Source organism: Protomyctophum parallelum (assembly GCF_964188405.1).
Source record: "Protomyctophum parallelum genome assembly, chromosome: 7".
Taxonomy (NCBI): domain Eukaryota; kingdom Metazoa; phylum Chordata; class Actinopteri; order Myctophiformes; family Myctophidae; genus Protomyctophum; species Protomyctophum parallelum.
Window position 1 is genome coordinate 6825287 of NC_139705.1, and position 27242 is coordinate 6852528.

Consider the following 27242-nt stretch of genomic DNA (forward strand, 5'->3'; position numbering starts at 1 on the left):
AAACACACGCACGCACGCACACACTGAAGTGACTGAGCACATGGTACCCATGTTTTTGTTTTTATGCCCTTAACTGAGCTGTGTATAATGTATACAGGATCGAGAACCTCGAACAGAGCAATGAGGGCGTCTACATCTGCAGAGCCAGTAGTGTGTTTGGTCAAGCCCAGGACACAGCCAAGCTTACCATCCAAGGTAAATAATATTCTGTACCATATATATACAGTATATCGCTGGTGTAGTATGTTTAAATTACAGCCAATCCATGTAGGGATCATTCTATTCTACTGTACAATTTATATTATATCGTGTTCTACTCTTATTAACCCATTTTGGGGCGGGAACCCCTTTTGGTGTTAGCATTACGTTATGCTTTAGCTATTGGAAAAATACGCTACAAGCTTGTAGTTCTGCTGTTTTTTTAGAAACATCGAAGAACGACTGACATGGAAACATGGCTTTTTCAGAAAACTGTCAGGATATAGAAGAATTTTTTTTAGAATCTGATCTCAGGTCAGAATGGGTTTAACCCATTCTGACCGGGCACCCATTTTGGTGTCGGCATCATGTCGTGCTTTAGCTATTGAAAAATAGCAGATCTACAAGCTCATATCGCGCCACCGAGTGGCGCGCTACGAGCTTGTAGGTCTGCTATTTTTGAAAAATCAAAGACACTTTTAGAATCTGATCTCAGGTCAGAATGGGTTAATAATGAAACTGTCAGGATGTAATAGACATTTTTAGAATCTGATCTCAGGTCAGAATGGGTTTAAATTCCGTCCTCTTCAACTCGTCGCCCTGTTCCCTCCCACCCAGCCCTGCCGAAGGTGATGATCAACGTGCGCACGTCCATCCAGACGGTCATGATCGGCAACTCGGTGGAGTTCGAGTGCCAGGCGGTCGGCGAGCCGCACCCCACGGTGAAGTGGAGCAAGGTGGGCGGGCCCCTGCCCGGCCACATCGTGGTTCGGGGCGGCATGCTGAAGATTGAGCAGGTGAAGGAGGCCGACGCCGGGCAGTACCGCTGCACCGCCACCAACGACGTGGGCTCGGTGCAGTCGCAGGTGGTCCTCAACGTCCAGTGTGAGTAGTGTGACTTCAGCCACATTGTAGAACCCGGGGGGACCGCTGCCACTGTTGAGTTCTCACTATATATAGGCCTGTCACAATTATTACATCATTATTTGAGGTCATTTCAATTATGTTTTGCATAGTCGTCGTGATAATTGTCGACATTTATACAATGAGCAACTTTTTTGTAATCGTGACAACAACCCTATAGTTCTCGCCCCGGCCCGGTCAAAGTCTAAATCAGGGGTCCTCAACTAGAAATGATGAAGGTCCACAAATATTTTTTTGAATAAGACAGAGGTCCGGTCCCATGCGCGGCGTCCATCGGAGAGCGGGGCTCTATGCCCGTTTAGTATGGTCAAGCCAAGCTTATACAAATCAGATCCCCTTCCACCCAACCAATAATGGGGTGCAGAGTGCAGGCCCGGAGTGGAACTCCAAATCAGGCCGGGAGTTATACGCCCTGGCTGGCCACACTGTGCACGCGCATAGCGCGCGCCAGAATTTTGGGGGCCCTTGGGGGACATTTTGGGGGCCTTTGCAGCAATTTCACATGAGAAATGTATACCATCTGATGTTATTTATATTATTAACTTAAAAAAAAAGAAAAGAAAAAGGGTTTTTTCTTTTTTTTTTGGGTGGTCCACAAAGAGGTGGTCCGTGGTCCGGTCGCGGACCGCGGTCCGCCAGTTGAGTACCCCTGGTCTAAATCTTTGTGTATTTTTGCATTATAGCTCTTCCTCAGATTGCCTCCCTGCCAGAAACGAAGGAGGTGACGGTGGGATCTGACGCCGTCATGCCCTGTTTGGCCTCCGGTTACCCTGTACCGCAGATCAAATGGTCCAAGGTAACCAACACTGTTTTACATGTTTTATATTTATCCCATTCTGACCTGAGATCAGATTCTATAAACGTCTTCTACATCCTGACAGTTTTCTGAAAAAGCCATGTTTCTGTGTCAGTCGTTCTTCGATTTTTCAAAAATAAGCAGACCTACAAGCTCGTATCGCGCCACTCGGTGGCGCGATATGAGCTTGTAGATCTGCTATTTTTAAATAGCTAAAGCATAACATGATGCCGACACCAAAATGGGTGCCCGGTCAGAATGGGTTATACTGTAGTACAGTAAATGTCACCCCCATGCCCTTTCCACAACTTGGGTTCCCAAACATCTCCATGCCAAGTACCCCCAAAATAGCTATAGCCATAATACGATAAATACTTTTTTCTTTTCTTTTTTTTATCTACGAGCTTGCAAGCTCAAAGTATTTCTTTACTATTTCTGACAAATATGTTTGAAATTGTTTTAAACATGTCGATAATAATGACATACCCCATAATAGGGATGCAGGGTCGAAAGCAGTCAAAGTGGAACAATAATCACATGAATTCAATGTATTTCTATGATTGTATTTATAATATTTCATAACCCCTCTCTCCTTTCCCTTGGCACCCCATTCACAAACCCGTGCACTATTCCCTGACCTTTGCAGAGGTTCTGTTAGAAGTGGGTGCGTTCTCTCTCTGACTTGCGCGATGTGTGATTATTTCTTTAATCCTAGCTGGGAGAAGAGCTTCCTCCGAAGTGCGTCCAGGAGGCCAACGTCTTGACGGTTCCCGGCGTCAGGCACGAGGACTCTGGGACATACGTGTGCACCGCGTCCAACAAGCAGGGCAAAGTGGAGGCCTTCACGACACTCGAAGTGCACGGTTAGTCTGCTCGCCATGGATGTTTGTCCGGCGCCAATGCTAATTTGGCATCACTGCACTGGCTTCCTGTTGTTTTTAGGATTGATTTTAAAAATCTTTTACTTGTCTATAAAGCTCTCAATGGTCTCGCACCTCCCTACCTACTTGACTGCCTGCCTAAATATGTCCCAAACCGGCCCCTAAGGTCTTCCACTGCTGGCCTGCTCGCTTTTTTATTCTGCTTGTTTTTAATGTCGTTGCCATATTTTATCTGATCTTATCTTTGTACCATTGTCCTATTGTTTTAACTGCTTGCCTGTTTTAATGCTGTTTTGTTTTGCTTTTATTATCTTTTCTGCTCTGTAAAGCACTTTGAGCTGCATTTATGTATGAAAGGTGCTATATAAATAAAGTTTATTATTATTATTATTATTATTAATGTCCAAAATTAGCCATACAGTAGGGATCTGCTTTCATGTGTAGGTGGATGGAATAAATGTAGTTTTCTATTTGCATGAATATACAGTAATATGTTAATAACGGTTTAATTGTGTGTTCTTTTCAGAGAGAGTCATGCCCTACTTTGCCCAGGAGCCTCTGTCCTATCTCACTCTGCCCACCATCAAGAATTCGTACAAGGCTTTCAACATCAAGATCACATTCAGACCCGATAATGTTGATGGTAAGGAATCGCCTTCTTTCATGTACAGCACCAGCAAACGGTTTCATTGTGGTGGTTATTCAACTTTTTGTCTTCTCTTTTTGTCGTTGATGTTTCTTTCCTTCCGTGTTCATGATTATATGTTTGTATGTATTTTTTTCTTCTGTGTTTACGATGTTTGTATGTTTTTTTTTCTCCTGTGTTTACGATGTTTGTATGTTTCTCTTTTTGTTTGTGACGTGTGTTTGTTTTTTTTGTCTTTCTTTCATGTATAATCTTTCTTCTGTCCTCCTGCCCTCCTCCCTCTCCTTCTCACCCCCCTGGTGGTGGGAAGGTCTCATATTGTACGCTGGTGAGTGCTTTGAGAGCAAAGGTTAGCCCAAGTGTGATGCAGTTGCAACGTTGCTTTTGTTGGTCTGCATTAGACTTTTTCCCATTAATGCATCCAAAATGAAGAGCATTTCTCAGTGGCAGATGGTGAATGGGGCTGTCTTCATACAGTGCTTGGCAATCACTATTGCACCGTCTCTTGTCATTGCACTGCAGTCAACAGCCCCGAATGATTACTGGTTAACTGTATGAGGCGTATGCACAGTTAACCCATTCTGACCTGAGATCAGATTCATACGAGGTTTCCGCCGGACACACACTGGTCTGATGAACCCATTCTGACCTGAGATCAGATTCTAAAAATGTCAGTCGCTCTTCAATTTTTCAAAAATAGCAGACCTACAAGCTCGTATCGCGCCACTCGGTGGCGCGATATGAGCTTGTAGATCTGCTATTTTTAAATAGCTAAAGCACAACATGATGCTGACACCAAAATGGGTGCCCGGTCAGAATGGATTAAAGTAACTTCACCATATACCCTTCTATTTTATTCCATCTGCTTCTAGTACACCAGTGAGTAAGTTCTTCTCAGAACGCCTAGCCTTGTATTAGAGAGCCGTATCATTTAATTATCTAGGCTTATTATTGTTTAAGCAATCCTTACTTTATGTTATCTAAACATCGCTACAGTTCTGATAAATAGCGATTACCCCCGTTCAGACCTGGGTGAAATTGTCATGGCGTGTGTCTACCTGCAGAGGGCAATGAAGTAACGTGCTTGAAACTATATTAAAGTCAATTCACATAATTCAACATTTTGATGCTACTTGTGCTGAATTCCACCCACTGGTAGCTATTAGTGGTAAAACATACACGAACATAATAGATCGATTCAGCCCAAGAGCCTAACTCTGCTTTATGTTAACCCTTTTTTTGGGGGGGGGGGACCCCTTTTGGTGTTAGCGTTATGTTACGCTTTGAAAAATAGCAGAACCACTGACATAGAAACATAGCTTTTTCAGAAAACTGTCAGGCTGTAGAGGACATTTTTTAGAATCTGATCTCAGGTCAGAATGGGTTTTGAGGCAGATGGATTGTTATATTGGTGGTGCACATCATTTCACATTTTGACATAATACTTTGGGACATGATAAAAGAAACCCCACCTTGTGTGACATGTTTATACAATACACCTCTCTTTCTTAATCCATTCTGACCGGGCACCCATTTTGGTGTTAGCATCATGTTATGCTTTAGCTATTGAAAAATAGCAGATCTACAAGCTCATATCGCGCCACCGAGTGGCGCGATACGAGCTTGTAGGTCTGCTATTTTTGAAAAATCGAAGAGCGACTGACATTTTTTAGAATCTGATCTCAGGTCAGAATGGGTTCATCAGACCAGTGTGTGTCCTGCGGAAACCTTCGTATGAATCTGATCTCAGGTCAGAATGGGTACTCGCTCAGAACCCTCTCACACAGCAAAATCCAGAGAGTGGATTTTTACAGTGCCTGAGACGGTAATGTTAGGAGGCATGTTTATCAGACCGGCCCGGCTTTGACAGTATCGTAGATGCCTGTGTGGCCCAGTGAGCATGTGTCTCTGTGGCTGTGGATGTGATCATTTTGTCGCCATCAGGCAGAAACCTTTTATCTGCATATTTCATGATTTTTCATAAAATTATACTTTGTCACACGACAACCAGGTTGAAAGTGTGGGTTTTTCCAAAAAAATGTAGCCAATGAAGTATTAACAAGAGCTTGTGAGTTGTGACTAAATAATAACTACATTGGATATATTGGAACACAGGTTTGCACATACAAGGTTTCTGTCCGACACAGTGACCATTTTACCCTGTGGCTGCGCCCAGTGGCTTCATGTTATTCCCCTCGTTATAGCATGTTGCTTCACCGTTCAGCTCAAAGTGTGTTCATGTATGGATGCTTGGGCACGCACACGCCTGTGTGCGTGTGTTTGTGTGCATGCGTGCGTGTGTTAGGGCATTCACTTCTAGTCATTTTGACTAGTTGCCTAGTTGAATAGTCGACTAGTAAACTTAACTAGTCGACTAGTAAACTTAACTTTAGCTAGTTGTTTAACTACCTATTATGTAAATAATGTATTTATTTTGGAAATAAATATTTGTACATTTAAAAACTGTGTACATTTGTGACTATAACTAACGACTAGTTGCTGAATGCCCTAGCGTGTATGTGTGTTCTGTAGGAGTGAGCACGTGCGATTGAGAACCGTATTGACTCTTCGTGTTGTGGTCTCCTCCAGGCATGATCCTCTACAACGGCCAAAGGAGGACGACCGGAGCGGACTTCATCTCCCTGGGACTGGTGGGCGGTCGTCTGGAGTTCAGGTCAGTGCAGGGTTAAACTAGCCTGGGGTTCAGGTCAGGTCAGTTCTGGGTTCAGTTCAGGTCAGTGCAGGGTTAAACCTGCACTGTTCGCTGAGTTCCGCGGATCTGCAGTGACATTTCAGACCAGCGGAACGCAGCGAATCCGGCTGGAACCCAGGCTTAGGGTTAAACCCTAAACGTTTAGACGTGCCTTATATGAGTTAAGGACCCCCGAAATGATGATGTATTTTGCAGCGGACCCCCACCTGAAAAGATTTTATGCCAAGGACTCCCAGAAGGACAGATTTATGTTAAAAATGCTAAAATGTTAGCAAAACAATTAAATATCTTTCCAAAAATCTCTTGGATTATTTTTTTATTTTTTATAGCCAGATAAAATGGATAAAGTGCTTAAAATGATTCTGATGTTAATGTTCTGTTGCTGGGTACCCCCTGGAAACCCCCCCTGTTTCTTAAATCCTGTGACGCTGTTGTTGCGTTGCATTTAACGCCCACCATCAATTATTCAACCTCCTCAGGTTCGACGTGGGCTCTGGCATGGCCACCATCCGTGACCCCAACCCCATCAAGCTGGGAGAATTCCACACGGTGGAGCTGTACCGCAACCTGACCCTGGGCGTCATCATCGTGGACGGAGGGGAGCCCATCAACGGCAGCTCCCAGGTACTGCTGCTGGGTCAGCATGACTTACAGCAGGGGTGGGCCGCGGCGACTGGCGGCCCCCCACCTTCACTTATTAAGAACACTGATATAATATTGGTTTCAGCTGTTACAATTCCACAACATGCAAACATGACCTGCATTAATTACTTCAGTCTAAGGTCAGATTCTCACCTAATACTTCGGTAGACTCAGATCCGTATGGGCGGGGAAACGGGATTCTTGCATATTTAATTGGCTGCGGTTTGCCTTCACACTGTCATTCGCAGCAATTGGAAACGCAGCAAGGGGGACCTTTATCAATGTGTTCCGTTCATAAACTATAGCCTACACAGTGAAATCTATGGTGATAAAATTACACTCATAACGTGCATGTGTCGTGCCGTCTGGGACCCCCTCTCTCTCTCTCTACGCACGCAGCCGCCACACACTGTTCTTTTGGGCATGGAGGCACAGCGCTGCATGAGCGCACTGATATAACTCCCCAGTCCCACACAGTGACAGCACTCCATGTTTACGGCACGCACAGACAGACAGACAGAATATTATGTAGGCTATAATACACTGCAGTGTTTTTATGTGTTTTCTTAAGCAATTGATTAATGTAGCCTACACGTCCTCATTTCGATCAGGGCTTCAGTCTCCTTATTCGACCACGTCTATCCACAGTAACGGGACATCTTTGCGCTGCGTAAAATATGCCTTAACCGTCTCCAACTGTGTTCAGCTCCTCACCCGCCACATTATGTTTGCTTCATTTCCTTTATTTACTGCGGATTGCATTCACACCTGCACCGAATCGTAGTCAAGTGCGATTCGAAGCGAAGCGAAACCCACGTTTTTGGGCGGAGTAAAATGCGGTTATTTGCTGCGCATTAGGATTCGAATGAGCCTTCACACCTGCCAAACGAAGCGCACTTTCTGACAATGCGCAGCAGGATTCGTTTTAATCGCAGCAAAGCTCTCTGGTATGAATGTGACCTTAGTCAGTAGCTCATTGCTCAACACGAGTATAATGAAAGGTTTTTGAAATTACGTAAAAAAATGTTAATTTTCAGGATTCCAATTCAAAAATAACGTATCACGTTGCGACGCGTTTTGAGCTTGTAGATCGCTTATTTTTGCTACGACAGTAATATATGGCCCTAGGGAGTGAGTGTGGCAATCTAGCGGCCCTCTCCATTGTCAAAGTTGCCCACACCTGACTTACAGTATGAAAGGGGGAGGGAGGGGGGTTGGGGGGGGCTGTTTAGAGCAGTGGGTCTCAAACTTTTAATTTCAGGAACTCCGTTTGGTTAGCATGTAAAACACAGGGTTGTTGTTTTTTTTTCATTTGTAGGGTAAATTCCAGGGTCTGGACCTGAACGAGGAGCTACATGTAGGCGGTTACCCCAACTACACCATGCTGGCCAAAACCGCTGGCACCAAGACCGGCTTTGTTGGTGAGACGTTACTCTTGAACACGCCATAATTACGTTTCCTTTAACAGTAAAATGACGTAGAAGTGGTTAACAACCACACATAACCCTTGTGTGACTCAGGATTCATACAACAGTGGTTCTCAAACTTTTTCAAGTCAAGGACCACCGAAATGATTTGTATTTGGCCACGGACCCCCTGTCTGAAAAGGTTTTGTGCCAGGGACACCCCCGGAAGAGAAGATTTATGTAAAAGAAAGTGACACGCTGTGAGCGTGTACACCTGCTATTTTTTAATAGCCAATAAATGGATGAAGTGGTTTTTGATGATATGTTAAAGGGATTGTGACATTAAAAAAAAGGTTTTGGAATTGTTCTTATTTTTTTTAGGTTTTCTAATCTCAATTGCACCCAAAAAACATGAACTTTTAACATTCAGTAGATTTTCTGTGATCTGGGGTTTTCTGGCTCAAACAGGTGCTCTGATTTGCCGGCAGTAAGTGATGTAAGACCCTGCAAATCCCATATATGTCAATGGGATTTGCCAGCAGATGTCACTGTTTTCACTGTTTGCCTGTTTTCATTGTAGCCTTCCAAGGCTTCCAAACCCCAAAGAAAACTTCAGACCACAGAAAATCCACTGAATGTTCAAAGTTCAGGTTTTTTGGGTGTAATTGAGGTCATAAAACCTAAAAGAAAAAAGATAAATCAAAATAAATGAAAATGAATGTCATAAAACCTTTAACTACTTGATTTTGATGATATGTTAACTACTTTTTGCTGTGGGACCCCTGTGGAAACGCCACAAGGACCTCCGGGGGTCCCCGCGGACCCAACTTTGAGAACCATTGCCCTAAAGGTTTACTACTGTCTGTCTCAATGATGGGAAAATAAATATGAAGGGGGAGCGGGCAATCCCCTGGTCCTTGAAAAACAAACATCCTGTGAGTTTGCTCTATTCATGGACCTTTGATCTGCTCTCTGTGCAGGCTGTATACGCCAGCTAATCATCCAGGGCGACGAGGTCATCTTCAAAGACCTCGATCGCAGCTCCACCGGCGTCACAAACTGCCCCACCTGCAAAGACCACCCCTGTCAGGTCAGTCACATCCGGCCAGTTCAACAGGTCACACAGTTGTAGTTTTTGTTTTAATTCTGGACCTTAAAGGTTAATACAGCATATATTGCATGCATTATCACAAATACGTGATAATGCATGCATGTATTTATACATCATCATGTATCATGTACATTGTGCTAATTAGAAGTTATTATTCCAGTAGAACCAATGCCCTTTTTTCCCCCCATGCCCTTGTTTAGAACCTTGGGACCTGCGAGGATTCAGACGCCAGCTTGTATAAATGCAGCTGTCCCCGAGGTTTCACAGGCAGCAACTGCCAGCACCACTCCTCTCTGCACTGTCATTCAGGTACAGAGGACACGCCACACAAACACACCACTGCAGAGTGTGTACTATTAGGGACAGACTGCTGTCAGCATTGGAGCTATGCACCTCATGTTATGCAGCAAATTCCTCATAGTTAATCTAACTCTGAGTTTAACCCATTCTGACCTGAGATCAGATTCTATAAACGTCTTCTACATCCTGACAGTTTTCTGAAAAAGCTATGTTTCTATGTCGGTCGTTCTTCGATTTTTCAAAAATAGCAGACCTACAAGCTCGTATCGCGCCACTCGGTGGCGCGATATGAGCTTGTAGATCTGCTATTTTTCAATAGCTAAAGCACGACATGATGCCGACACCAAAATGGGTGCCCGGTCAGAATGGGTTAACATGGTGTGTACTGTACGCATTGTGTATACACTATACGTGTCTTACTTGCTGGTGCTGTGAACTGTATGCCTCACAGAGGCTTGTGGACCAGACGCCACCTGCATCAACCGCCCCAGTGGCCTGGGCTATGACTGTCGCTGCCACCTGGGCAAGTCTGGAGACAAATGCATGGACGGTAAGACCCGGGGTCCCTCTCAGCAAATTCACTACTAATGCGTTCCCTTTGTAACGTACTTAGGATTAGTATCTCAATTTCACTTGCGCGTTTTCCAAGTGATCAGGCAAAAAATAAACTTCAAAATGGTCCTATATGAGCCAGTGGATTGACATTCCGTCCTTTGCGCCTGCCCTGCAACAGGTGAACTGGTGACCACTCCGCTGTTCGACGGGGAGGAGTCGTACATATCCTACCCTCCCCTGACCAACATCCACGACGACCTGCGCGTGGAGCTGGAGTTCAAGCCCCTGGAGAGGGACGGCGTGATGTTCTTCTGCGGAGGGAAGAAGATGAAGGTGGAGGACTTTGTGGCCATCTCGATGGTGGACGGACACGTGGAGTTCAGATATGAACTGGGCACTGGTGAGATAAACATTAGCCTGGGAGTTAACCCATTCTGACCTGAGATCAGATTCTAAAAATGTCTATTACATCCTGACCATAGAGTATATATATCTATAGAGAAGACACCTGAGTTCTCCTCCCATCCACTTGCATTGAGTTGCTCAAAAGCGCATGAGGCGGATTCACTCCTCCTTCCTGGTAGGAACAGAGTGCATTCTGGGACGGATTGCAATGGTGAGTGGCCCCAAACACATGAACGCGCTGCCGTTGAACGCGCACGAGCGTCGTCCGTCGTGAACATGTACAATGATAGTCAACGGACAGCGCGTTCATGTGTTTGGGGCCAGGCTGCAATACCTTCATTCGGCCACTATGTCCATTTCGCCTCAAGATTTCCTCTTGGTGCCTTCTCTATAAATATATATACTCTAAGATCCTGACAGTTTCATTATTAACCCATTCTGACCTGAGATCGGATTCTAAAAGCGTCTTCGATTTTTCAAAAATAGCAGACCTACAAGCTCGTATCGCGCCACTCGGTGGCGCGATACGAGCTTGTAGATCTGCTGTTTTTCAATAGCTAAAGCATAACGTGATGCCGACACCAAAATGGGTGCCCGGTCAGAATGGAGATAATGAGTGGAACTGTGATGTGTGCACTGTGGCAGGATTGAAAACATACCATTCAGTGGAAACCTAATGGACATTTTTTTTTCTTCTTTCAGGCCAGGCTATTCTTGTTAGCCCAGAGCCGGTGTCCCTGGGCCAGTGGCACAGAGTGGTGGCCGAGAGGAACAAGAGGGCCGGCCACCTCCGACTTGACCAGGGCAGAGTGGAGAAGAAGACTTCTCCGGGGAAGGCCCAGGGCCTCAACATCCACACCCCCATGTACCTCGGAGGGGTCCCCAACATGGACATCCTGCCGAAGCCGGCCAACATCAGCGAGCTTTTCGAGGGTTGTATAGGAGAGGTGAGATGAGATCTGTTGTTAACCCATTCTGACCGGGCACCCATTTTGGTGTCAGCATCATGTTATGCTTTAGCTATTTAAAAATAGCAGATCTACAAGCTCATATCGCGCCACCGAGTGGCGCGATACGAGCTTGTAGGTCTGCTATTTTTGAAAAATCGAAGAGCGACTGACATTTCTAGAATCTGATCTCAGGTCAGAATGGGTTCATCAGACCAGTGTGTGTACGGCGGAAACCTCGTATGAATCTGATCTCAGGTCAGAATGGGTTCAAATATCCTCTGTACACATGAAAAAGACCCATCAATCAGTAACTACTAGAATCGGCAGTTTGTTCTTGTTAACAATATTTTTGTATTTGTAATTGTTGTACAACGAAAAAATCTGGGCTAGCGTCCAACATTCAAACAAAGAAGGAACGCATAATGTGGTCCGCCATGAAGTGGTATATATTATTTACCTTTGCCTGCGCTGTCTGTCTCTGTCACACTCAAGGTTTCCATCAACAATAAGAAGGTAGACCTGTCCTATAGCTTCACAGACAGCAGGTCCATCCGTAAGTGTGTGGACAACAGCCCCTGTGACCGGCGGCCTTGCCTCAACGGCGGCCACTGTATGTCCAGCGCCGAGTACGAGTACCAGTGCCTCTGCAAGGACGGCTATGAAGGTGAGCTCCTCTTCACAGGTAGAATTCACAGAGGGGTGCCCTGGGGCGCGGCCATTACTGAGGTGTAATCCATGGAGGCAGGTTCTCTGTAGGCCAGGTGTAGCTAATCAGTGCTGCTCCGCTTAATTAATGGTACACCTCAGTAATGGCCGCACCCATGAGGCAAGCCTCTGGGAATTTGTATATATACCAGTGGTTCCCAAACTTTTTCATGTCGAGGACCTCCACGTTGACACTAGTAATTATCCCGCGGACCCCCCCCCCCCCCCCATTTGAAAAGACATGCCAGGGACCCCCGATAAGAGAGGATTTTTACGACTCTAGCAGTGATTCTCAACCCGTTTAATTTCAAGGACCCCCCCAGTTTGACATGCATTTAGGCTACAGAGTACAGACCCCCCCCCCCCCCCATGTAATACCATTGCTATCTCTGGGACCCCAATTTATATTGTAAAATCAATGTTAATTTAACTCTGAGAGTGTATACAAACCAAATGGACGCCAACGGGGTCCATTTGGTTCCATTTGTACAGTGTACACACTCTCTATTATTCTCTGTATACTCTGAAAGCCTGACCTGTGGGGCTTTTCCATGAACCTGACACTTTGCCATGTGACCACCCAGGTGAGCGCTGTGAGGTCGTGAGGGACGTGTGTCAGAGCAGCCTCCAGTGTCAGAACGGCGGCAGCTGTGTCGATGGCCGCTGTGCGTGCACCACGAGCCACACTGGTCTCTACTGTGACGAAAGTAAGTGTTGTGATGTAGTATTGTACAGTTCACTCACATTCATTCAACTTTAACACTGATTAATGGACAATCAATCAAATAACCAACAGCACATACGTATACTGTAGTACACGTGGGTTAATTTTTTATAAATGAATTATTTCAGTAATACTAGGTAGACTAGATGCCTTTGGTTTATCTACGTCAGGGGTGCCCAAAAGGTAGATCACAAATCCTGTGCAAGTAGATCACATGACATGCCCCTAAAACATATATAATTTAAAAAAGAATCACTTGAATTAAGGTAACTTAATTGATTGATTAACTTGATTGAAATGAAGAAAATGCCAGCACTCATTGTATGTCCTTTTCACATGATTTTATTTACCTCTGACGAGAGTTGATGACGAACGCGCTTCGGCCTGTGTGGCCTTTATCAGCGTTATGACAAGAAGTGAGGTCTTTATATTATGTGAGATACAATCAACAGTAATTGAAGACAGGTGTCGACTGTTATCCTCTTACACAGTATCAAAAAAGACTAGTTATGGTACCAAGACAGGATAAAAAAATCATGCGAGTATAAATAGGTACTGTATCTAGTAAAATATGAATACATCATACTAAATATGGGGCCGGCCGTCCTAAAGTGCCTGGGAAGTGAATAGACAACTTGATTGATTGACATAAAAAAATGGCCTGTTTTCAAGAATGTTGCGCACAAAAATCAGTAGCATTACAAAGTTATATACAAAAAAAATGCTAATTCCATTTGACACATGGGATTGTTGCAGTTTATCAACCCGGAGGGCAATGGACATCCCTGGAGTTCTTATCCGTCTTCTCTACAATGTGCGTCCTCCTAAAACAGCACACATGTTAAGTGCCAAATAAACGTCTGTGTTCTGTTGACCAAGGCATCAATCACCGTGTAGCTTTATCAGAACCGGACTTAGAGCTTAGCCAGATTTCCACTAGACAGACAGACGGTCAGGAATGGGGCGCATGTGGCTCTAATTCTCAACAGTCTGAAGGTCCTCTTTAGTGTCACACCCCGTCCATCATTTGGTTGGGCCTCCTAGGCCCAAGTGATTAAGTGTGTCTCACCCCCTGCACTCTCATCATGGCTATATCCCGCATACGCAGGCCAGGTCTCCAGCTTCTCCGAGGCCCTGTGGAATATGGAAGGTAGCGGGGCAAATGGTATAGTATCTGAATATTTAGTCTGCCTGACACGACCGTGACTAACAGGGGCCCGTCTGACCGCAAGGGGGCCCCATCCAGCCCCACACGACAGTCTACTGCCTAACACACGCACAAGCACATGTACATGATAAACAAAACCAAACACCACACAAAAGTTTGCCTCTGCCTAACTGTTGACCATGTCACTTATTCTGTGGAACGTTGGGAGAGGGGAATTCTACATGAATGGTGAATTGTATGCTAGTGTTATGGTACAAATGTAGTTGGGATATCAACTGGCTTGAGTCAAGTCAAGACCTGCCGGCACCTTTTTTTCATAGTTTTTGGGAGCCACACAAACATGTAGAAATCCCCTTTTTTCTTCTTCTTGAGCGTCATGTCCTGTGACATAACCACTCACAATATCACAAAATCTTGTCTGTCTTGTTCAAAACTGCCTGTCCAAACCAAGAAGAAAGAAAACCCAGATACAAAACATTCTTTCCTTCCGACCTTATTTTGTAACAACGTGGCAACATCCAATGTATACAGTATACTGTACACATACTGAAACAGCAGGGCTGTGTTGTTACTAACCACTAAAAGTGTTTATTGAAAGTACAATGTGATATATATTGCTGTTTCGGCGAGGTGACGTTATTGTTAATTTATGTATGTGTGCATGGAGATATTATTTTGGCGAGTGTCTGTCTGATGCTTGTCTCTGGGACACTAGTTTGAGCAACCTAGGTTAGCTTTAGACATCCATTTACTGAGGTTAAGGTTAGGAATAAGCTTATGTTTTAGGCATAGTTTCAAAAACGCAATACAGAAGTTCAACAAGGCAGAACTGTCAATCACAGTCCTTATCGGGTCTTGCTCAAACTAGTGGTACTAACGCCACTCGCCTCTGGGAATGGTCAGGGATATTGTATATGATGTTGGCTGATGTTGTTGATATTGCCATGTCAACTGGTTTTGAAGCCTCGTTCAATTTGTAGAAAGAAAATCATTTCTTTGTCTGCCAGTTTGATGTGTTATTTATTTGTCTGTGTATGGATTTTGAGTTGAAGATGTCAAATTGTATGTTTGGCATTGATCCAGGCACGTTCAGCATTGTGTTTGACTGGGAGTAGTCCCAGATTGAATTCATTGAAAGCATATATTTTTAATCATAAGTGTAATCAACCTGGAATATTTGACCAGGGTTTCTTCTTCCATCCTATCGCCACCGGGGGGCGCCGTAACAGTGAGGATCGCAGCAGACTGTATACACAGCATGCTTACCATGGTTATTTTGATTTGGTTTGTTCTAGATTCTCCTTATCAGTATGCTGCACATTTCCACGATGATGGATACGTTGCTCTTCCAAAGACAATTTTCCCAAGAAGGTATGTATGGCATACATGCATACACACACACACACACACACACACACACACACACACACACACACACACACACACACACACACACACACACACACACACACACGGCATACATACATCTCAGAAGTTGAAGCAGTTTTTAAGGACCCACTTTTAGGCCAGTGCAACAGAGCATGCTTTTGCCTTTTTTTAAACCCTACCCATTTTAACCAAATACATACAAGAAGGTATGTATGGCACACCTATGCATATTGACTGCATTAGAAGGTATGTATGGCACACCTATGCATATTGACTGCATTAGCTTAACCACTTAACCCATTTAGGCCTAAGGCCGATTCTAAAAAACGCCTTCTAAAGCCTGACCTAGGTTTTCTGGAAAAACTTCAAATATTTATATAGCAGCATCAATTTTTTGTATTTTTTGAATACTGTAGGCTACATACTGTACAGAACCCCAAAATGGGTTCCCGGCCTGAGGGGTTAAAACACCAAAAGGGGTTCCCTTAGATGTAGTATTTAAAGATTTACTGACGGTGAACATGGCAAGCTATACTTTGTTTTGTTTATTCCATGGTGTTCTGTGTCATAGTGCCCACGATTCTCCGGAGACCATGGAACTGGAGCTCCAAACCAGCTCCGGCGAGGCCCTCGTCCTGTGGCAGGGAGTGGTAGGTTTTGGTTGTTCGGTCCTTAATAGTCTATATAACCTTATGGCAATTGACTATTGACACGATTGGCCATCTTGCCCTTTGGTGAAACCCAACTCTGGGGTATTACTTAATGACAAAATGGCTGCCGTGTCGATATGGTCAGTTATCCCTGAGAGTGGACAGAGATCAAATCCTCAATCCATGGTCTTAAGTCATCCACTGTTCCCCATCTACACCCTAACCATCCCCATCCACACCCTAACCTCCCGGCTCGTTCGCACTCCTAACCAGCACCACCTCCTGCCATTCACAGGTGTCACCTGTGCAACACTGGCTTTCATGTACATGATAAAAAACAGGCACTGACACTGGGAATGCACCGTCTTTCTGAATACCACTGGCTCATCCATCACTACACTGCCTGGTTAAATATGTGTTGTTGTTGTTGTTGGCATGATTGCTGCTGGCCCCGACTGACTATGACACCGCCAAGTTAATGCATGTTTCCTGGTTTGTGCTTTGCCTCTCTAACTAACCGTCCATTTTTTATCAGGAGACCATTGGCGCACGCAATTTGCGCAAGACGCATGCTAATAAAAAGGTACCTCTCAAAAACACCAAAACACTCCGGTATGTTTCAAAACGTGTGGTTTCTAATGCAACGTAAGAATCTGCAGATGAAGGACAACTTCTTAAAAACCACACGTTTTCAAATGCACAATCTGGAAAAGGGCCGTCCACACAGAGAATAACGATGAAGATAACCATAACGATAATGACGTGAGCATATAAACATGAACCATAATGTTCTATGTTCACTTTGTATAATGTTCACTTGTTGAACGTGAGTGAATGTGATGCTCAAATCGCTTGGAAAGTGATCCCAATGATATTGTTGGCAAGTGTTGTCATTATGGTTGTGTTTAAAACACCATATTTATAAATTAGTTATCTTTATAATTGGCATTCTTTGTGTGGTCATGCCTTTTAAGTTTGTAATGCACCATGGCTTTCCATTTCATTTGTATCTTGCATGGAAGGTTTATGTCACATCAGTCTTATTTCATTTTGTTCATGTTGTTCTCTGAATACTGAGATGACAGAATTTTGCTCAGTCGGCAATACTGGCGGACATGTACACACTACACAATGTTTTTTTACCTTGCTACATTTGTGGATTTCCAGGAACTGGGAGAACAAGGCAAAGGAAAGGACTTCATCAGCCTTAGTGTGCAGAACGGACACCTTGTTTTCAGGTGACGTAGTTTCACATCTTCCACATGTTTCTTTAGCCTGGCCACCTATAACGGGAACCCTCATTATTGTCTTCCCAGTTTGATACCTCAGCTACATGCAGGGAAGATGTTTGTAATTTATCTGTACTGTAAAATGTACAAATATCTATTTGGTTACGATTTTATTAACTCTACTCTACTCTACTACCGGTATGTTATATCCAGTTACCAGCTGGGCAGTGGAGAGGCAGTGATCAGGTCCTGGGAGCCCATCAATGATGGCAAATGGCATAAGGTCACAGCAGTCAGGTATGAGGATGAGTATATTACTGCATAAACTCCCCGTTTGACACAGAACGCATGAACCACCGCTGTTATGAATTCCTGTATGTGTATGATTTCTTTTATAATTTGATGCCATGAACACTAGCATTCGTAATTGGCGTTCAGTTTTACAGTGAGTTGTGCATGTTTGTTCCCGACAGAACTGGTAAAGAGGGATACATCCAGATAGACGGAGGACCCATGCGACATGGACAATCCAAGGGCAAAAGCCTCATGGTCAATACTAAAGGCAGCATATACCTGGGTACGCTCAATGAGGAAAACTTTTTTTATATGCATTTTCTTTAAACAATTATTATATTATGAAGAATTCTAATCCAATATAACATTGCTATAATTGCGACAGGGGGAGCCCCAGACATGGCCGTGCTGACGGGAGGAAAGTTCTCGGCGGGGATGACGGGCTGCGTCAGGAACCTGTCTCTAATGAATGCCAGACCAGGCCAGCAACCAGCCCAGGCCATCGACCTGCAGGCCCACGCAGCGCAGGGCGTCAACGTGCAGCCTTGCTCCTCATAGGCACACTACAACCACATCTACACACACACACACACACACACACACACACACACACGCACACACACACGCACACGTATATGCAGACTCACACCCAGAGACTATGGAGTGATGTCCCAGTCACACGCACACACTCACACACACACACAGAGAGACTGACATGCCTAGATCCTGACTAAAAAACAAACATGGTGCTTCGCTGCTACCAAAACAAAAAAGATGAGAGAAAACCATGACGAGGCAAAAAGGATGCCTTTCTCTGTGTGCGTTGAAAAACTAAAACACACAAAAAGAGAGAAGTCATGAAAGCGATATTAACAAGTCTTCTCTTTCTCAGTGTTGTATTGCTCGATGAAGGACTATTAACACAGGAGAACCAGTACAGTTTACATACTCTCTGCAGTAGCTTTAGCCATGGTGAGAAGAGTAAAGAGTAAAATGCTATAGGCCTTCTACGATGGGTCAGATCCTATGGAGTTGGAGATGTTTTTACAGCACTGAATTTTTATTTATATACATATGAATATAGTATATATATTATATTTGTGGGGGGAAACATGCAAACTAACCATAACTGCTCTTCTACTTCTCCCTGGAGTTTATTCTGGGGTTCTAATACAGTGTGTCCAGGTCTTTTTGTTTAGATTTTTTTTTTGTCATGGGCCTAACTGTATTAATACTTGAAGACATTTAGGCCTTCACGTCTGTAATGCCTGGTTTATGCTTCATGTCGTACGACATAGCCGATCTACAAGCCCACAACGAGTTGCATTCGGGACACTTTGTTAGCTTGTAGATCGGCTATGTCTGACACGGGACACCACAGACTTGCGCGGCCAAGTATCAACCAACCTTTAACCGACCTTTAAGGGAACCTTTTGGGGGCGAGCATGATTACGAGTATTTTTGCATCCTGTTGAGAGAGGAGGGGCTGCGCGTGGTCACGGCACGGCAATGCAGGTGAAGACGGAGCGGAAAGAAACCAAAACAGAAATCATAATAGACAAATACAACTCTTAGAGAAACCGGTGGTGCTTGAAGTCTTGTTCCTTCATAGCTTGGTGGCCTCTTCTGTGTCTGTTTTGCTTTTCCTTTTTCCGTTTTATGAATGAAAACTTGGTGCTAACGTCAGACATGAAGACCCACAGTCATATAACTGTCTGTCTGTCGCCTTTTACTGTTGTCGTAGAGTTTAGCTTGGATGTCAGTGTAAGAGGAGATGCACTTGTGCTTCTAAGATTGATTTTATGATGATGTGACGTAAGCTCTGCAGCCTTGTTTGATTGAGTGGATCTCAAAATAGAAGGTTTTATGAGCAGAAAAGGGTCTAGTTCTATAGTTTGCTGATCAAATTGAAGAAATTATTGTTTGTATAAAACTATCTGCCAGCCAGGTAACATTATTGTTGTCATTTGAGAATGTGTGTTTACACGTTTAGACGTTTAGAAGATTTGTTGGTTCTGTGTGTCTCATGGCTTGCCATTTATCACAATACACGTATTATTGAGGCTCTTTATGGTGTTACTAGTGTGTGTGTGTGTGTGTGTGTGTGTGCGTGCATGCGTGCGGGTGCAAGTGAAATCATCCATATCCTCAGGAGGGTCAACGCAGAACTGCCTCAAGTAGTCATTTTGTCAGTATTAGTAAGGTTAGTAGCAATGCATCGAAATATAGCAGTGGTCGTCAAACTCTAAAGGCTACATGTTTTTTTGTGAAATGTGATATACATGTAGGTGTTGTATGCTTCCTCAACATGTAGAGTTCAATAGGACAGACTATGGTAATGTAGAAAGCCACCTGCAGGTGCTGTGACCAGTCGTGTTGCTCCCATAGAACATGCTCCCATAGAACAGGTGCTGTGACCAGTCGTGTTGCTCCCATAGAACATGCTCGCCCACTTTTAGCTGACCCACCCATCATCATCAAGTTCACCAAGCTTCACCTTAAACTTAAACATATTTGTATTAATATTCTAAAAACTAAAAAAAAATGAGCACTATCATTTCACTTAGAGTTTCTTCATTTTTTTATTTATTTTGTTTTTTGTTAGGTCTTTTTTTTCTTATTTTCATCGCTGTCTCCAGGCTTGATACTGCAATGTTTTAGAGCGATCAGAAAAGCTTTGCCATTTCCTTTTCACTGGTTATTGTGTTATTGTATATTGACTCCCACTGCCCACCCCTTTCTTCCTTTTCTTGTTTGAGATTTGAAAACTGTCCCTGTTCCTCGAGGTCTTCATAAATACCCCCAACTCCCATGAAGTTCTTCTGACCCGCCAGTCATCCCCACATCATCCCCTTTTTTAGTGTTAACCTGTGATGCCTGACCGGAGCTACTTGGTCAAGCAATGGGAAACGGGTCTCACTTATTCAGTTTGGTATGATGAAATAAGTCTTAGGCTCCAAATATATAATGAATCATCTTTATCTGCTAAAAAAAAGGTGCCATGCTTTAGTTTTGTGTATTACTGTGGATAGGTAAGAGCCAGTCAACTCTGCAATCAAAGTTTGGAAGACTATGTGCTTTGTCGGGTGCCTCTAATGCTTAATTTATAATCTGTTGTATAACGGAGTTGTGTGCCAAAAATAGCGGATGTACGCATTGTGAGGTTGTAGATCGGCTGTTTTTGTCGCACGACACTGGCAAATGACGATGTATAAATCAGGCTTAATGTATCTGCTTTAAAACTGGACTTCCATATCATGCATATATACACTGTACAGGACCTGCCTCCAAATCCACACTGCTTTTTTGTTTCTTTTCTTACTTTTTTTTTTTAGGTCACTGCAAAATGAAGCATGGCTAAAGGCGTTGACATAGGCACACACTGTCAATATTGATGGAAGTTTTGAATTTCAGATTTATGAAATTGTTCATATTTGTCTTGTGTTTTCAATTTGGAATGACAAACAATGTAGAGATGAATTATCACCGAGGCGAGTTAAGTGAATGAAAGTGCATCAGAATTAATATTGTCCACGTCAGGATCATGACCTGCTTGTGTTCCTGACTCCATTTCCAGTGTTGAAAGAACCCCAGCCCCCTCCCCACCTTTGGTGTTTCTTAATTAAAAACAAAATTCATGTGCTATTTATAATCTCTTGTGTTTACTTATTTTAATTTGGTGACATGGGTTTCTGTGGTTTATTTCCCATAGGTTTGGACAGTTCATCTGCATGATGTGTTCATTTGTTGTCATTCATGACATGTATACTTTATATACGATATACTGTATATACGATATACTGTATACTATATATACGATATACTGTATACTATGTAGAGGCCTTTTAGTCTAAATGCAAATAAAAGAGGCGAGGGTGGGGACAGCTTTGCTGTGAGCTGGGAGTTGGAGGGTGCTGCAACCGAGAAGGCCCCCCCTAGTCAAAAAGTCCTATAGGATCTTCGAAATGTCCAATAGGATCCTACAGGATTTTGAAATCCTATAGGAATCCTATTGTATTTTTACACATATCCAACACAATCCTATAGGATTGTATCAGCACCAATTGGATTTTCCAAAGTGCCAATAGGATCTTATTGGGTTATATCCAACTTTGGAAAGTCCAACAGGACTTTTTCCAAGTTTCAATAGGATTCCATTGAAACTGCAGAAACTCCAGTAGGATTTTCTGAAGTTCGATTTGAACCTGTTCTGTTTCAACAGAACCCTATAGGATTATTTTCCAACAGCCAAAGCCTTTAAACAAAATCATTCAAGTCAAGTGTCAATTAGGAATCTTATAGGAAGTCTATTGGAAATATGTGTGTTTGCTTATAAAAAAATCATCCCCATTAAAACAAATGTAGCATTTTTTCAAATATAGAACAAATACAACTGCTTATCTGTGGCCTACGGTCGCAACTATACCGGTAAGACGCCTGAGGGCGAGGTCGTGTGCACTATATGGAGTGTGTCTTGAGTGTACATGTTTGATGAGGTCAGATCAACATATGGAATGTTAGAACAGGTCAGCTACAAATATGGATATCTGGAGGGTGGCAGCGGGGGCAGTGTCTTGAGTGTACAGGGTTTGAGGGCCCAGGTAGGGCCGGGACTTCATTTCCAGGCCTGTTGAGAACTCCAGTTTTCGCCGGCTGCCGGGTGCGGCTGCACTCATAATTTTGGGGCAGGCCCGTCTATAGTTTGAATGGACAGGTATCAGATAAAAGGGAGACATCGAAAAGGAAGGACGGATGGGGAACGATCAACATAATGTCAGAACCGGTTCTGACATATATCCATTATCCATATACTAATATTGATGACATCAGGATCTCCATAGCAGGTCGCATTTACTATATAATCCCTGATTTACCATCATCCCTGATGATGTCACGAGACCTGGGCACAATGTGGGTTTTCCCCATGTATGGGGATTTTGGGTGACGTACGATTCTATAGTTAACCTTCGATAATCATATAATAATAATAATAATAATAATAATAATAATATAATTGCGACCTTCAATTATATTAGGCCTATATGGTAACAAGAAGACCTGGTGCATGCCCGTTTTTCCTCCCGGAATTTTCCCCAGTGAGGGGGATAACTTTGTAATAATTATGCTATTGGCTGTTTGTATTCTTTTTGGAAAAATATAAAAAGATACTCCTATATATTACTTATATTGACCCTATAAACAATTTAGTATTATTTAGGATATGTAAGGTTTTGCCCCCTCAAATGGTACCTCGTCAGATAATCCCCCACATATCCTACAACAACTTCTGTGAACAGACTTCACTGTAGTAGCTTTTCATAAATTATATTTGTACAGACGGCTGTCTGCTGTCATGAAAGTTTATAGTTCTGGGAAAATTCTGGGATGAAAACAGAAACGGGGTGAGTCTTCTTGTATTCGCCTATATTATGTGTGTGTGTGTGTGTGTGTGTGTGTGTGTGTGTGTGTGTGTGTGTGTGTGTGTGTACAGTGTGTGTATATATATATATATAATATTGGTTATTGTTACAATGGGAGTGATAAATATACACACACACACACACACACACACACACACACGCACACACACACACACACACACACACACACACACACACACACACACACACACACACACACACACACACACAGGCGCTGGTGTTACTATGGAATTTATGGGAGAGGGGGGTGATACGCGCGGGGTGATACGCGCGCGCACACGCACGCACGCGCGCACACACACCTCGTTGTAGAATTTCTCAGAAAACTGTCGCGATTCAAGCAAGACGTAAACTGCTTCTTTGTTTGTTATTGGTTGACACTACGTCACGGTTTCATGTTAAGATCTACAAGATAACAACTCGTCGCGTCGCAACGCGGAGTGAGCTTGTAGATCTGTTCGTTTTTGACAAGCGTACACTGACTGTCCTTAGCGCGAGCTTTGAACTTTCCAGAAGAGAAGAGGAAATAATAAAAACTGCGTCACGTCTTGGACTGATGGACTCCCACTTTCAGCAGTTTATTCAGCGTTCTTTTTAGGTGAGTGTTTAACTGTTTATTAAATGGCAAAGAACTCCGTTTTTTATGTCACAGGGGAAACTTTATTTAGGTAATTTGCTATTTGTTTGCATACTTATACTTGTCCCATAACACATGGAACCGCGGCGTAGGGGCTATTTTGTACCGTGTTTTGGTGTGGTTGCTTTGAAGACGGTGGAAATGGTTGTTTATGGATGTTGAGTATTTTTAATATAAGCCTTCCATTTGGGAAAAACACAGGCTTTAACTATCTTCGGGTGCAGTTGCCCAACGTCGATATCAGGGCAGGCCCATTATTAATTTACAACTGTCATGTCAACCCTGGCGTTGCGACACATGTGACCTTAATTGTAGTTCGGCTATTTTCAATATAGGGCATAATTATAAGTTAAAATATTGAAAATACCCTATTGACTAGCCCTGGTTCTGAGAGTCAAGGCTTAACTGCACCCTGTTTTTTGCGCTCGCTACATTTACAACGTTTACGTATATATAAGCATTCGGAATTCAAATATAAAGTACTCACAATTTGTCCCACGGGTGTTAGTTAGTAGCAGCGCCAGCGATTAGAATTTCTGCATCCCGCGTTGTTTAATAAAAAGCATTTTTATCCGAGGTGTTATTTTGCCATTGGCTTTCAACTACGCGCCCCTATCGGTCGGGAGGATGGTGGCACTCGGTGTGTTCGATATAGGTTCGCTGACCGCCCTGCCAATACAGACTAATAGGCGAGTGCGCTCCCGGTGTGCAACTGTGGATTTCCCAAACGAACCCCGTTTGAAAAAAGTAGCCGGGGAGCTCGGATAAAAATGCTTTTTATTAAACAACGCGGGATGCAGCAATTCTAATCGCTGGAGCAGCAACTAACTAACACCCGTGGGACAAATTGTGAGTACTTTATATTTGAATTCCGAATGTTTATATATACGTAAAAGTTGTAAATGTAGCGAGTGCAAAAAACAGGGTGCAGTTACGTCATGACTGTCATGATAATCATCATGGCAGTCATGTTTCAGGGCTACCTATTGACAAGCTCACAACGCCAACGGTCGCACTCGCATAGTGACTTGTTTAGGGCGGTTGGTGTAGATAATCTATTTTGATATATTAGTCCACTTGCCAGAATGTGAACCCAGGCATATTGAGTACACCAAAGTTGTAGGCTGTTAGAAATGTTTAGTATGGGTCCCCAGCATGTAGAAACTGACAGATGCTAACTTGCATAGGTTGAGCAATTTTCATAATTGGCATAATATGTGACCATACCATTAACAACCTATAAGGGAAACAAATTTTAAATTTCATCATGCTTTAAGGGTTTTCATGATGCTGAATCCATTCCAAGCATTAGGTTTGCACACAATACACACCTTGGGCTAAGAACGGCCATAGCCATCAGCACATTTGGGCAAGTGCTACATAAAGCATGATGACATTTCTTTTTGCCTTCTATATATTATACCAATTATGAAAATTGCTCAACATATGCAAGTTAGCATCCAGTTTCTCCATGCTGGGGACCCATACTCAACATTTCTAACATAAAACCTCGGTGTACTCAACATTTCCGGGTTCACAATGGGGCTCTATGGGCTGCCAAGTAGACTATAGTAGGAGGGCATAATGGTTCTCAAAGTGGGGCCTGGGCTGGGGTACAGGTAAAATAGCAAAGAATCTGTTAGACCACTATGTTATACTTTGGCTATTCGAAAATGGCCAATCCTCCTCAAGCTCACAACATTGCATTGCAAGCCAATTGCATTGCAATAGGCTGTGCGTTTTAGTGAGTTTGTAGATTGGCTATAGCTATTTTGTGTTTACATAAAGATGACCAGAATAGTAATAGCTACTGATGATTTCATTGTAGTTCACCATTTATGCTGGTCATCTCTCTGAGTTATCTGTTCTTCCTCTCATTATTCCCCTTGATTAATTGTCATGGCACTGAACTGTATCGGTATGTAAAGATTAATCATAGAAGTGTCCATGTCAGATGGACCATTCCACCTCACACGGGATGTTGCAAATAGTGAGGAGAGATTATTTTCATTTGAGAGAGAAAAGGTTACATCATCATAACTGACCAGTCATTGTAGGGGTCCATTCATGTACTAAAACAAGGTATATTTCAAGAGCAAGGGATCGCAGTAAACATCCACCCTAAATCATCTACCACACTGGGGGAAAAACAGCATCTGAAAGTTTGATGGGATGCATTTTTACACGTCAGTGCTGTGACCACTTTTACATTGCATATAATGAGCGATTGGTTTCTTTTGACCCCGACCTGCGCGCACATGATACAGGTTCTTAACTTATTATTAGTGTGACCTGTGACGTTGTCTGGAAATGTGTCAATTGTCAGTGTCTAATTATTATGGCTAATATCAACACTACTACTGTTTGATTTTCCTTTTTAGGCTCCCAACTCGTTTTCAGTATGTGGAACTTTCTGTCAACCCTAAACCTGGACTACCCATTCCTCAGGGAAAGCATTGGGTCTGGCTATGTAAGTTTTTATTTGTTCATGTTGTTACCTGCATCGGTACAATTCTATGTGTCGCTGTTAACCACTGAAACTGAGCGCTATACTTGGTAAACTAATACTTGGTAGACTGGGGTCTGCTCTATGCCTGGTTTGCTCTTTTTCCACATTCTACACCAATTCTCTCGACCAACAATAATCAATCAAAATGATAAGCTCACAATGTGTTGTAATATGACACGTTGTGAGCTTGTAGATCTGCTATTTTCAGTGAGTGTCAGAATAGGGGCACTTTTCCCCCATACTTTCTAGTAAGGGTTTTCTAGTAAGAGATGCATTCTAGTGTTTCTATTCATCTTTTACAACTTGAAAAACTTTGTTTCACAGGATGCCATGCTTGATTCACTGCACAATAAATTAAAAAAGAAAGGAAGCTACTTGTGTTTGTGTCTAACAATGAAATGCCACGAATAACAGAAAAATGGACTGGAAGGAAGCGACCTCGTCAGACAGAGACAGCTGAGGTTAATCCAAGCACCATGGTAAAAACTGTCAATCTGTTTTAGCTGAAAACTAGTCTGTGCAGAATGAACGTTAGGACCTTTATGCTGATACATTTAAAGGTCCAATGTGTGTATTTTTCAACAATTGTATGCAATTTACTTGAATCTGTAGAACTTGTTTGATTTATAGATTGATACAGGAGAAGATGACCGAGGCATTAATAATAATAATAATCTTTATTTATATAGCACCTTTCATACATAAATGTAGCTCAAAGTGCTTTACAGAGCAAAAAAGATAATAAAAACAAAAGCAAAACAAAACAGCATTAAAACAGGCATGCAGTTAAAACAATAGGACAATAACGCAGTGTCAGGAGAAGGCAGTGGTACAAAGATAAGAACAGATAAACTAAGGCAACGACATAAAAAATAAAAAAACAAGCAGTAATACAATACAGTGAGTGAATAACAAAAAATAAAAGATCATTTAAAAGCAATGTTGTAGAGGTGGGTCTTGAGCTGAGCT

The 27242-nt window shown here is 43.0% G+C and overlaps 1 protein-coding gene across 9 annotated transcripts in view; it reads left to right on the forward strand.

Annotated features, from left to right (window-relative positions):
• The window catches only part of hspg2 (heparan sulfate proteoglycan 2), a 131032-nt gene extending 109701 nt beyond the window's left edge, over positions 1 to 21331 (forward strand). For 7 of the 9 annotated variants that reach the window (XM_083770006.1, XM_083770009.1, XM_083770007.1 and 4 more), the window contains 24 exons: positions 98 to 195; positions 817 to 1083; positions 1806 to 1918; positions 2634 to 2781; positions 3326 to 3442; positions 3756 to 3773; positions 6035 to 6119; positions 6638 to 6782; positions 8119 to 8221; positions 9187 to 9296; positions 9518 to 9626; positions 10069 to 10167; positions 10351 to 10572; positions 11280 to 11524; positions 12020 to 12191; positions 12817 to 12939; positions 14065 to 14121; positions 15420 to 15495; positions 16085 to 16163; positions 16699 to 16746; positions 17331 to 17401; positions 17606 to 17689; positions 17866 to 17969; positions 18072 to 21331. In XM_083770006.1, coding sequence (XP_083626132.1) covers positions 98 to 195; positions 817 to 1083; positions 1806 to 1918; positions 2634 to 2781; positions 3326 to 3442; positions 3756 to 3773; positions 6035 to 6119; positions 6638 to 6782; positions 8119 to 8221; positions 9187 to 9296; positions 9518 to 9626; positions 10069 to 10167; positions 10351 to 10572; positions 11280 to 11524; positions 12020 to 12191; positions 12817 to 12939; positions 14065 to 14121; positions 15420 to 15495; positions 16085 to 16163; positions 16699 to 16746; positions 17331 to 17401; positions 17606 to 17689; positions 17866 to 17969; positions 18072 to 18244 — 2866 coding nt within the window. In that variant the 3' untranslated portion in view covers positions 18245 to 21331. The remainder of the gene's footprint in view (positions 1 to 97; positions 196 to 816; positions 1084 to 1805; positions 1919 to 2633; positions 2782 to 3325; positions 3443 to 3755; positions 3774 to 6034; positions 6120 to 6637; positions 6783 to 8118; positions 8222 to 9186; positions 9297 to 9517; positions 9627 to 10068; positions 10168 to 10350; positions 10573 to 11279; positions 11525 to 12019; positions 12192 to 12816; positions 12940 to 14064; positions 14122 to 15419; positions 15496 to 16084; positions 16164 to 16698; positions 16747 to 17330; positions 17402 to 17605; positions 17690 to 17865; positions 17970 to 18071) is intronic. The other 2 variants (XM_083770013.1, XM_083770012.1) reach the window with 1 other exon arrangement.
• Positions 21332 to 27242: the final 5911 nt, after the last annotated feature.